The sequence below is a fragment of the Oncorhynchus mykiss genome, chromosome 12 (assembly GCF_013265735.2).
Source record: "Oncorhynchus mykiss isolate Arlee chromosome 12, USDA_OmykA_1.1, whole genome shotgun sequence".
NCBI lineage: Eukaryota > Metazoa > Chordata > Actinopteri > Salmoniformes > Salmonidae > Oncorhynchus > Oncorhynchus mykiss.
The window spans coordinates 18,458,389-18,471,430 of record NC_048576.1 but is presented as its reverse complement, the minus strand read 5'-3'; the positions used below and the strand labels follow the sequence as shown (position 1 = coordinate 18,471,430).

General features: G+C 42.3%; 1 protein-coding gene across 4 annotated transcripts; it reads left to right on the top strand.

The window, feature by feature from the left end:
* On the top strand, positions 1-12,684 carry LOC100136215 (SLC26A1-like protein). 4 transcript variants are annotated; one of them, XM_021622413.2, is made up of 3 exons: positions 1-126; positions 8,879-9,520; positions 10,011-12,684. In XM_021622413.2, the coding sequence occupies exons 2-3, from the start codon at positions 8,936-8,938 to the stop codon at positions 11,571-11,573; spliced, it is 2,148 nt and encodes a 715-aa protein (XP_021478088.2). In that variant the 5' UTR covers positions 1-126; positions 8,879-8,935; the 3' UTR covers positions 11,574-12,684.
* The last annotated feature ends 358 nt before the right edge of the window (positions 12,685-13,042 follow it).

Sequence of the window (13,042 nt, the reverse complement as noted above, 5' to 3'; positions counted from 1 at the left end):
CCCATCATGCTTTGCTCCATCCGGTTGTACGGAATCAGGCCTGTGGGTGTGCGCACAGTGAAGATCTCAGAAGAGGAGGCATGGCTACTGTGTCCTCTCACAAGCCTTCACGTTCCTTATGTCAGGGTGAGTCTCCTTTCCTTGTTCACAATGTAGGCTCTGTCTCTGTGCAGCCACAGATGGACCCCTGCAGAGGGGCTTTGTAGCTAAAACAGATACATGTCTAGACTGAGAATGAATAGTACATCAGAGAACACCCCGACTCTGGTGTATTTGCAGAGACAGAGCTTTAATCCTCTCAGATCTGTTACGTAGTGCGCCTTCTACAGTACATCCTTACACATTTACAAAACAAGGTATTGTCTTATTTATTTATGTGTTTTATAATAACGTCCTCATTTCAATATTAACTTGAAAGGTAAATGTTTCAGCAGCATGGTGTATTCCTCTCTGCATGTTTTTCACATATACAGGTTTTTCAAGAGGTATATTCTGTCTGGAATGCATTGTATATAAACTGATGATGAACTGTATTGTGTTGCACATTGTCACACTTAAACAACAATGAGCGACCCCTCCCTTTACAGATTACAGTAATTTAGTACCATTACTCTACTGAAGCCCGTTACTCTGTTGGAGAGGGGTCTGTTGAATGCCACTTCTTCAGCCCACCAACATTAGTGCCATTCACTATGAAACACAGCCACACAAAGCAATTGTTACTACTACGGGTCCAAGGCACTGAAGGAAAAAACAGATAATCCAATGACTCTCAATTCCATTTATATTTGGGAAAATGTACATATATTCATGAGGTAGAAAGAACCAATATCACCAAGCACCCCTATTTGGAATAACCCCACCTTCCCTCCAGCATTTAATGATAACACCCTTAAGTCCTGGTTCCAAAGTGGCATCATTCATTTTGAACATGTGTCCTATGATGGATCTCTATTGTCATTCATTCAATTACAAGAAAGATTTGGATTGTCCAAGGCCGATTTCTTTACGTTCTTACAACTCAGAATTCAGCTGAGAATATTTATATTTGTACTTATTAGGGATTCCCATTCTTCCTGGGGTCCAAACATATTAAAACACTTACATTACATATAAAACAAAAGATGAAACAGTACATCATATAAACATCTTTACACTACTACATACCGGTCAAAAGTTTGAACACACCTACTCACTCAAAGGTTTTTCTTTATTTTTACTATTTTCAACCTTGTATAATAATAGTGAAGACATCAAAACTATGAAATACAACATATGGAAACATGGAGTAACCAAAAAAGTGTTCAACAAATCAAAAAATGTTTTATATTTGAGATTCTTCAAATAGCCACACTTTACCTTGATGACACAATCTTGGCATTCTCTCAACCATCTTCATGAGGTCGTCACCTGGAATGCATTTCAATTAACAGGTGTGCCTTGTTAAAAGTTCATTTGTGGAATTTCTTTCCTTCTTATTGCAGTAAAGCCAATCAGTTGTGTTGTGACAAGGTAGGGTGGTATACAGAAGACAGCCTTATTAGGTAAAAGACCAAGTCCACATTATGGCAAGAACAGTTCAAATAAGCAAAGAGAAACAACAGTCCATCATTACTTTAAGACATAAATGTCAGTCAATACGTAACATTTCAAGAACTTTGAAAATTTATTCAAGTGCAGTCGCAAAAACCGTCAGCGCTATGATGAAACTGGCTCTCATGAGGACCGCCACAGGAAAGGAAGACCCAGAGTTACCTCTGCTGCAGAGGATAAGTTCATTAGAGTTATCAGCCTCAGAATTCCCAGCCCAAATAAATGTTTCACAGAGTTCAAGTAACAGACGCATCTCAACATCAACTGTTCAGAGACCGTGTGAATCAGGCCATCATGGTTGAATTTCTGCAAAGAAGCCACAACTAAAGGACACCAATAAGAAGAAGAGACTTGCTTTGGCCAAGAAAAACAAATTTACCAAGAAGGAGAGTGTTGGAGTGCTGCATCAGATGACCTGCCCTCCACAATCCCCCGACCTCAACCAAACTGAGATGGTTTGGGATGAGGCTTTGGAAGGAAACCAAAAATGTGAAAATTTCCATCCCAAATTACAACATTTTCCATCAAGACAGAACTGCTGAAGGAGGTGGAATTACAATCTACTGTAGAGATAGCCTGCAGAGTTCTGTCATACTATCCAGGTCTATGCCCAAACAGTTCGAGCTTCTACTTTTAAAGATCCATCTCTCTAGAAATAAGTCCCTTACTGTTGTCGCTTGTTATAGACCCCCCTCAGTTCCCAGCTGTACCCTGGACACCATATGTGAATTGATTGCCCCCCATCCATCGTCAGATGTTCGTACTGCTAGGTGACCTAAATTGGGATATGCTTAACAACCCGGCCGTCCTACAATCTAAGCTAGATGCCCTCAATCTCACCCAAATGATCAAGGAACCTTACCTGGTACAACCCCAAATCCGTAAACATGGGCACCCTCATAGATATCATCCTGACTAACTTGCCCTCTAAATACACCTCTGCTGTTTTCAACCAGGATCTCAGTAATCACTGCCTCATTGCCTGCGTCCGTTATGGGTCCGCGGTCAAACGACCACCCCTCATTACTGTCAAACGCTCCCTAAAACACTTCTGCGAGCAGCCCCTTTTAATCGACCTGGCCCGGGTATCGTGAAAGGATATTGACCTCATCCCGTCAGTAGAGGATGCCTGGTTCTTCTTTAAAAGTGCTTTCCTCACCATCTTAAATAAACATGCCCCTTTCAATCAAAAAAAAATTAAGAACAGATATAGCCCTTGGTTCACTCCAGACTTGACTGCGCTTGACCAGCACAAAAACACCCTGACACCGTAAAGTCCATGGAGAATAAGAGTACCTCCTCCCAGCTTCCCACTGCACTGAGACTAGGAAACACTGACACCACTGATAAATCCACGATAATCGAGAATTTCAATAAGCATTTCTCTACGGCTGGCCATGCTTTCCACCTGGCTACCCCAACCCCGACCAGCTGATGTCCTGAAAGAGCTGAAAAATCTGGATCCCTACATATCAGCTGGGCTAGACAATCTGGACCCTCTCTTCCTAAAATTATTTGCCGCCATTGTTGCAACCCCTATTACTAGTCTGTTCAACCTCTCTTTCTGAGATTCCTAAAGATTGGAAAGTGGCCGTGGTCATCCCCCTCTAGAACCAGACACTCTAGACCCAAACTGTTACAGACCTATATCCATCCTACCCTGCCTTTCTAAAGTCTTTGAAAGCCAAGTTAACAAAGATCAATCAGTTCGAATCAAACAAAGATCCGTTCGAATCCCACCATACCTTCTTCGCTAGGCAATCTGGTTTCCGAGCTGGTCACAGGTGCACCTCAGCCACGCTCAGGGTCCGAAACAATATCATGTCCGCCATCAATAAAAGACAGTACTGTGCAGCCGCCTTCTTCGACCTGGCCAAGGCTTTCGACTCTGTCAATCACAGTATTCTTATCGGCAGACTCAACAGTCTTGGTTTCTCTAATGACTGCCTCACCTGGTTAACTAACTACTTCCCAGATAGAGTTCAGAGTGTTAAATCAGAGGGCTTGTTGTCCGGACCCCTGGTAGTCTCTATGGGGGTGCCACAGGGTTCAATTCTCGGGCTGACTCTTTTCTCTGTATATATCAATGATGTCGCTCTTGCTGCCGGGTGATTGTTTTATCCACCTCGATGCAGATGACCCCATTCTGTATACATCTGGCCCTTCTTTGGACACTGTTTTAACAAACTTCCAAACGAGCTTCAACGCCATACAACACTCCTTCCGTGGCCTCCAACTGCTCTTAAATGCTAGTAAAACGAAATGCATGCTCTTCAACCGATCGCTGCCCACACCCACCCGCCCGACTAGCATCACTACTCTGGACGGTTCTGACTTAGAATATGTGGACAACTACAAATACCTAGGTGTCTGGCTAGACTGTAAACTCTCCTTCCAAACTCACATTAAGCATCTCCAATCCAAAGTTAAATCTAGAATTGGCTTCCTTTTTCGCAACTAAGCCTCCTTCACTCATGTTGCCAAACATACCCTCGTAAAACTGACCGTCCTACCGATCCTTGACTTCGGCGATGTAATTTACAAAATAGCCTCCAACACTCTACTCAGCAAATTGGATGCAGTCTATCACAGTGCCATCCATTTTGTTACCAAAGCCCCATATACTACCCACCACTGCAACCTGTTTGCTCTCGTTGGCTGGTCCTCGCTACATATTTGTCGCCAAACCCACTGGCTCCAGGTCATCTACAAGTCTTTGCTCTTTAAAGCTCCACCTTATCTCAGCTCACTGGTTACAATAGCAGCACCCACCCGTAGCACGCGCTCCAGTAGGTATATTTCACTTGTCATCCCCAAAGCCAACACCTCCTTTGGCCGCCTTTCCTTCCAGTTCTCTGCTGCCAATGACTGGAAGGAATTGCATAAATCACTGAAGTTGGAGACTTATATCTCCCTCGCTAACTTTCAATGCTAGCTGTCAGAGCAGCTTACCGATCGCTGCAGCTGTACACAGCCCATCTGTAAATAGCCCATCCAACCAACTAGCTACCTCATCCCCATAATTGTTTTTGTTTTTCTGCTCTTTTGCACACCAGTATTTCTACTTGCACATCCTCATCAGCACATATATCACTCCAGTGTAGATTGCTAAATTGCAATTACTTCGCCACTATTGGCCTATTTATTGCCTTACCTCCTTACTTCATTTGCACACACAGTATACAGATTTTTCTATTGTGTTATTGACTATATGTTTGTTTATCCCATATATAAATCTGTGTTGTTTTTGTCGCACTGCTTTGCTTTATCTTGGCCAGGTCGCAGTTGTAAATGAGAACTTTTTCTCAACTGGCCTACCTGGTTAAATAAAGGGGAAATTATTATTTTTTATGTTGGACCGCAGAGTGAAGGACAAGAAGCCAACAAGTGCCCAGCATATCTGGGAACTCCTTCAAGAATGTTGGAAAAGCATTCCAGGTGAAGCTGGTTGAGAGAATGTCAAGAGTGTGCAAAGCTGTCATCAAGGCAAAGGGTGGCTATTTGAAGAATCTCAAATCTCAAATATATTTTGATTTGTTTAACACTTTTTTGGTTACTATATGATTCCATATGTGTTATTTCATAGTTTTGATGTATTCACTATTATTCTACAATGTAGAAAATAGTTTTTTTTTAAATAACTTGAATGAGTAGGTGTTCTAAAATGTTTGACCGGTAGTGTATCTATAATACAAAATGTTTGATACCCCCATACAACAATATCACAATGTGTGCATATGCATGTGTCTGTACCTTTGTGTGTGTTACTTCACAGTCTCCATTGTTCCATAAGGTGTATTTTTACCAGTTTTTTAAATCTGATTCTACGTGGAATAGAGTTCCATGTAGTCATGGCTCTATGTAGTACTGTGCGCCTAGTCCGTTCTGGACTTGGGGGCTGTGAAGAGACCTCTGGTGGCATGTCTTGTATTAAATTGCTTCAACGGAATCTGGATGAACCTAAGGCATCTTACATAGAAAAAATACTGAAAGAGGCTGCTATGCCAAAGAAGTTGATTGCCAAGTTTTTCAAGGGTTGTTTGAAACTCTACCTGGTGGTTCAGAACCTAAAAGGAAAAAACGGGAAACAGATCTAAAGGAAGAAATTGGGGGGAACCATTTGTCACAGATATCGAATTGCTGGAGAGAAAAAAATTGAGCCATCAATTGGAAAGCCTCATATCCGCCCTCAATAACAAACTAGAGGACTGAACTATCTAGCTACATCCCATTAGACATTACAAAATCAAACATAAACCAGACACATTTGAATGTTTTCTATAGTTCCTGTTTCATTGAGTTTTTGTTGTGTTGTGTTATACAGTATGTGTTGTATGTAATAATAAAAAATGTAAACAAACAACATAGACAAAAATAGCTTTTTGCTAAAAAAATATTCCGCAATAAAGGATTTTGCTAGGACTTTCTGGGAGTAGTCTGAGTTGGGAGGGGAAAACTGAAAACTAGCTGTTATTGGCTGGTTCGGAACTCTCTTTGTTTTTGGTCTATTAACCAATTTACCCCCTGGTGATGTCACCAGGCAAGCCGAAACTCCCGCCCATGCAAACCTGCTGATTAGAAGGTCCTATGTAGATTTAATTTTCAACCAGCAACTGTCAGGAAATAACACTGATCAAATTTGTTCACACTTTTACAGCATTAGTTTCCTCAGCTGTTGTACAATATGATACAAAACAAAGGAACAACTGAATTTTGACTGCACTGGTTAAGTCTTTGACATAGCCATAAACCAGAAACACAACACATATTTTAGTAGTCCATCAATGATGACTAATATGCAAAGCAGAAGTAAAAAATAATGTACGTGAACACAGACCTTAAGCGCACCTTTCTGATTCAGTGTGGTAGGGTTAAATGCGGAAGACACATTTCAGTTGAAGGCATTCAGCAACTGACTAGGTATCCCCCTTTCCCTAGGCTTCTGGAAACAGGACATTCTCTCTAATTAAAAAAGTCTGGTTCTGAAAAGCATGTGCATTTGTTTTTTCATTTCCATATTTGTCACATATATTATGTAAATGAATGCAATACATTGATAAACTGAGAGCAGGGATCGGTAACCTGGTGTCCAGTCAATAGTGAATGAAGCCCCAATCTGTGGTAAGGCATCCATACCAGGCTACGGTATCAACTGGAACTATGTGAACAGTTTGGCTTTTGCAATTTGTGACCCTTCTTCAATTTCAGTTGGACAACCAGATCCCAGGTTAAGTCTGAATAGTAACACTGTGGAAGATAAGCCACACCAGCCAGTAAACGATTGACTTATTTACCCTATTGCCCTGATCTTGACTCGATGAGACAGTGCCCCCTCCCCATGATAATGATCAGTGTCAGGCCAAGGGTTGCCCTTATCTTCATTCTCATCCAACATAAATTTGCCACAGAAACCGGTTTGTCAGTCTCCTCGGGGGAAGCGAGCGAGGTGCATGTATGACACTGCCAGAGAGACAGTGGAGACGGGGGAGACAAAAGTAGAGAGAGAGAAACGAGCGAGCGTGTGACACGTTGGCTTTAAGTGTGAGGGACAGTACAGATAGCGGTGATTATTTTCAGGTATACCTGAAGATACATGTACCCGACTATAAAACTAAGACACCCAGTTTGCATTCCTCTTTGGGTTGGCAGAACACAGTGTGGGTGAGTTGTTGTTTTACCTCAGCCTGAACGTTGTTAAAATAACAAGTAGCCTAACTTTGTAACCTACAGTATGCATGCCATATCATGCATTTAGATGTTTTAATACAGGTATAAAATATAATTTAGAGGAGAGAGTGTTAAAAATTGTGTTCAAATCTGGAGTGTCTACCAATTCGATTTTTTACCTAAAATTTATCTTACTATTTGAGTCCCCTTAGTGCAGTTATTGCTGTACATGGGTGGTGGGTGTTGACTTCGGCACACAAAGTAAAAGCAGGAATCAAAGCCCATTAGACAGTTGTAATGAGGTTAGGATGAGACACAATGATGACTTGATCTTCTGTGTACTGCTACTGTAAGGGATTATCATCCTAGTTATCATATACTGCATCGTTTAGTGCTTCTGAAGACATGATGAGACATGAACGGCTCTATGGTGAATGTCTGTATTACCCATTCATCTCAATCTAGGGATGTTCAGACTGTCCACAGCGGGAAATGGAGTCATTTTTTGTTTTTTTTCACTGATATCATTAGAGGCATGCTTTGATACTTTCCGTTAGGTCCCATTTAAGATATATTGGGGTTTTATATGATAATAATTAGTATTATAAGAACAGATTTTATTTTGAACCCTTTTCAAGACCCCCAGTCACTTTACATACACAAGCTAATCAGCAGGATAAAAAGTAATACAATCACACATTAAAATAAGCAAATGCAAAAATACATACAGTGCCGTGAAAAGGTATTTTTCCCCTTTCAGATGTTCTCTATTTTTGCATATTTTTACACTGAACGTTGTCATAAAAAAAACAACTAATATTAGATGAAGGGAACCTGAATGAACAACAAACACAACATTTTGATACGTATTTCATTTATTTAATTTGGGGATGCTTTGCTGCCTCAGGACCTGGACGACTTGCCACCATTGAAGGAACCATGAATTCTGCTCTGTATCAGAGAATTCTAAAGGACAATGTCAGGCCATCCGTCAGTGAGCTGAAACCAAAGCGCAGCTGGGTCATGCTGCAAGACAATGATTCAAAACACACAAGCTAGACTACATCAGAATGTCTGAAAAGCAACACATTTAAAGTTTTGGAACGGCCTAGTCAAAGTCCAGAAAATCAGAAAGTGGAAAAATATTTATTCATGGCACTGTATATGGACTGTCAATACATTGTCTGTGTTTGTCTTTGGATTGAGGGGCAATCTGAGATGGGTTGACATATATGGTCCTTGAGTAAGTTTTTCCATTGCCACTGTGCTGAACATCGCTGTGCAATATTGAACTGGATGTGGGAGCACATCAACAGCAGGCTCTATGAGGATAGTCTAACTTATCTCTCATATATAATTACACGTTTATTGCTTTTCAATGTATTCATGTTATCCATACAGTGAAGCTATTTTCACTAAATCACTTACAATTTCATCGGTCTACACTACCCATCAAAGTTTAACTAGCAGACTATGTGAGTGATGTAACACCCCTTGAATTCCAATGCTAGCTTGGAAGTTGCTGTGTTTAATCATTGTTTCCTTTCAGGGAGGAAACACCATCTAATGATCAAAGAGTATCATGATGAGTGAAGGTTCTCTGTCTGATTCATTCCAGGAGCACGGCTAAGCGCCACACCAAGACCACCACCACAGCCTACCCCTTCCAGAGGCCATGGAGGAAGCCAAGGTCACAGAAGTTCCCCACCTGGAGCGGAGGGTCAGGAAGCGGAAAGAGCACATGGCCCTCCTGAAGACCAAGCTGAGCCGTAGCCTGTCCTGCTCCATGCCCAGGGTCAAGACAACCCTGACTGGATTATTCCCTGTGGTGCTCTGGCTGCCCAAGTACAAGCTGAAAGAGTATATCTGGGGTGATCTAATGTCGGGCCTCGTTATAGGCATCATCCTGGTCCCTCAGGCCATCGCCTACTGTCTGCTGGCCGGAGTAGACCCCATCTATGGCCTCTACACTTCCTTCTTCGCCAACATCATCTACTTCTTCATGGGGACCTCCAGGCACGTGTCTGTGGGCATATTCAGCCTGATGAGCCTTATGGTGGGCCAAGTGGTGGACAGAGAGGTGTATATGGCAGGGTTCGATTTGGATGACACCAAAGCAGATGGAATCTTGAATGTGACAGTTGACTCAGACAGCTCAGCCGTCAACCTGACCATGGGGGCCTTCGGCATGGAATGTGGGAAAGAATGTTATGCCATCAGTATCGCAGCAGCCATGACATTTTTGGTTGGGATTTACCAGGTACATTTTCAACTCAACCACTCTGATTCATCACTCTCAAAACTGCTTTGAAGATTTTGTGAAACAGATGTAACAATTACTCCTGAAATGATTTTACTTGATTAAACACTGATGTCATAAACATCGTAGAACCCCTACAGATGTAGGATCTTAATATGAACCTTGTTTCTACAGCAGAAAATAAATCCTGCAGCAACAGGAAAAGATGTAGATTATAATTCATGGGAATTTATTGTAGGGGTTGATACATTTTTCATTAGGGCAAATCAAGTCTGACATTTTTAAGTGGAAATTACTAACTTTAGAAGCCTTTTTAAGCCTTGAATACGGTACAAGTTTGCATTTCCTGCTGTACAGGAAAGTTATCGCCAATAAACGAGTGATCAAATGAAGATCCTACATCTGTACATCAAAGATGACTGTGCTGAATATATTGACCTTCAGAATAGATTAAATGAACTATCTGATAAAAATGGTTGTCTCCTTCCAGGTATTGATGGCTGTGTTCAGACTGGGCTTTGTCTCCGTCTATCTCTCTGCCCCCATGCTGGACGGCTTCGCCACTGGCGCCTCGTTCACCATCCTCACCGTCCAAGCCAAGTACCTCCTGGGGCTCAAGATCCCTCGCCACCAGGGCTATGGAACAGTGGTGGTCACCTGGATCAACATCTTAAGCAACATCCAGAATACCAACTACTGTGACCTGATCACCAGTGCCATCTGCATCTCCGTCCTGGTGGCGGGGAAGGAGCTCCAAGAGCGCGTCAAGGACCGTCTTAAGATCCCCCTGCCCACAGAGCTGGTGGTGGTGGCGATCGCTACACTGGCGTCCCACTTTGGAGACTTTCATAGACGGTACGACTCCAATGTCTCTGGGGCTATCCCCACAGGCTTCATCCCCCCTAAGGTGCCCAGTTTTGGGTTGATGCCCAGGGTGGCCTTCGACGCCATCCCACTGGCTGTGATCAGCTTTGCCTTCACGGTTTCCCTCTCTGAGATGTTTGCCAAGAAGAACGGCTACACCGTTCGCCCCAACCAGGAGATGATGGCCATTGCTTTCTGTAACATCATCCCTTCTTTCTTCCACTGTTTTACCACCAGCGCTGCCCTGGCTAAGACTATGGTGAAAGACTCCACGGGCTGCCAGACTCAGGTCTCCAGCATTGTGAGTGCCTTCGTCGTTCTCCTGGTCCTACTCTTCTTTGCCCCTCTCTTTTACTCCCTCCAGAAGTGCGTCCTGGCCTGTATCATCATCGTCAGCCTGAGGGGTGCGCTCCGTAAATTCAGAGACGTGCCCAGCAAGTGGCGCATCAGTAAGATGGACGCTGTTGTCTGGATGGTGACGATGAGTGCCTCAGCTCTGATCAGTGTGGAGATGGGGCTGGTGGTTGGGGTAGTTTTCTCTATGCTCTGTATCATCGTCCAGACCCAGAAGCCCAAGGTTTCTCTGCTGGGACAGATCCATGACACTGCCCACTACGAGGATATGGAGGAGTATGAAAACCTCATGTCTCTCCCTAAAGTAAAGATCTTCCGTTTCCAGGCCCCGCTGTATTATGCAAACAATGACTTCTTCCTGAAGTCCCTGTACAAAGCCGTGGGCTTGGCACCTTTCCTGGAGATGACCAGGAGGAGGAAAGCAGAGAAAAAAGGGGAAACACTGGCAGCGAAGGAGGCTGGGAGAGCCGACAAGACTAATGGAGAGGTAAAGGTAGGGCTGGGTTCCAGAGAACTTGACTTACATACGATCATCCTAGACTGCTCTGCCATGCCCTTCATAGACTCAACAGGGATGCAAACCTTCAAAGGGATCCTTAAAGACTATAAGGAGGTGGGTGTCACGGTGCTGCTAGCGAGCTGCAACACCACGGTCATAGATTCTCTCAGTCAAGGCTCTTTCTTTGGGAAGGCTGACAAAGACATGGAAAACTTGTCATTTTACACTGTACATGCTGCAGTTCGATTTGCCAATGACAGGGCAGCTTCTACATCAGAGCTCTCCTACCCAGTTCCTCGAGAGCTACCGTCCTGTAGGTTTTCGATCCAACCCTAATCTAGCACAGTTGTTAGTTGATAAACTGAATCAAGTTAGTTAAAACTGGGGTTGGAGTAAAAACCTACAGGAGGCCAGCTCTCTAGGAACAGAGTTGGAGAACCCCGATCTACATCCATTGGTGACGCACAGAAAGGTTGGTGGCACTTTCATTGGGGAGGACAGGCTCGTGGTAATGTCTGGAGCGGAATCAGTGGAATGCGACCAAATACATCAAACACATGGTTTCCATGTATTTGATGCCATTCCATTTGTTGCGTTCCGGGCATTATTATGAGCCGTCTTCCCCTCCGCAACCTCCACTAGACTAGAGCCATATATATTCAAATACATGGAAATGGAAATAAATGGCTCTGGTGTAGACTGAGACAGAAGAACAAGGTTTTTTTAATGTGAGGGAGAATGAGTAGTTGAAGAGTTAAATAGTGTATGTATGCAAGATTATGAAAGATAAAGTGAGCAAACAGCATCACTGGTAATTTTGCTCCTCACTTAGAGGCATGAATACATAATGTTTTACATTTTAATAAATGAATATGCTGATTAAGAATCCTCAAATGGAATAATACCAAAAGGGAAGTGTTTGGAGGGAAATTTTACTTGACTCCTCAATCAATACATAACATACAGCTACAGTTAACAGTATTGAACTTTTCAACAACAAAATATTCCCTTAATGTTATACTTGAATTATAAGACAAGCAAGCTTTTGTACAGTGATGACCATGTGTCAGTGATACTGTTAATGCGCTGGATGTTTTATCAGGGATTTATGATTGACCATCCAATTAATAATCAAGGGAGTATCAATATATTTTATGTTACATTTTGAGTTTGGCCAGGACAGATTCAACGTAACATAGTCCATTTCGACTTCACAATTTATTTTCTAAAACACAACCTATGGTTACTAATCCAATATGTTACCTCAAGATGTACAATATTAGTTGACTTTTCAGATTAATTTTTGAAGTTTGGAATCTCATCAAATAATTAAATTCCCATTTAATATTTCTTAAAATCTGTACATTTGAGTTACCAAAAGAAACAATAATTTTGTATATTTATACAGTATCTGGAAATCCATGGTTTAATAAACTATTACAATACATTGTGTAATTTAACTGACTAATGATTTTGAAACTGTGAAGTTATAATGAATGCCATTTTCAGCACGCAGTGTGTTAATTATTAACTGGCAAACATGGAGCATTGGACAACACTTCGTCTGTGCTCAGCCATATACAGCCTAGGCCTACTACTTTGTTTGATCATTTCATAATTTGTTCCATCGGTATGACATTGTTAAAATGTTTATTTAGCATTTATTTAACTAGTCAAGTCAGTTAGGAACAAATTCTTATTTACAATGACGGCCTACCCCGGCCAAACTCTAACCCGGACGACGCTGGGCAAATTGTGCCCCGCCCTATGGGACTCCCAATCACGGCCGGTTGTGATACAGCCTG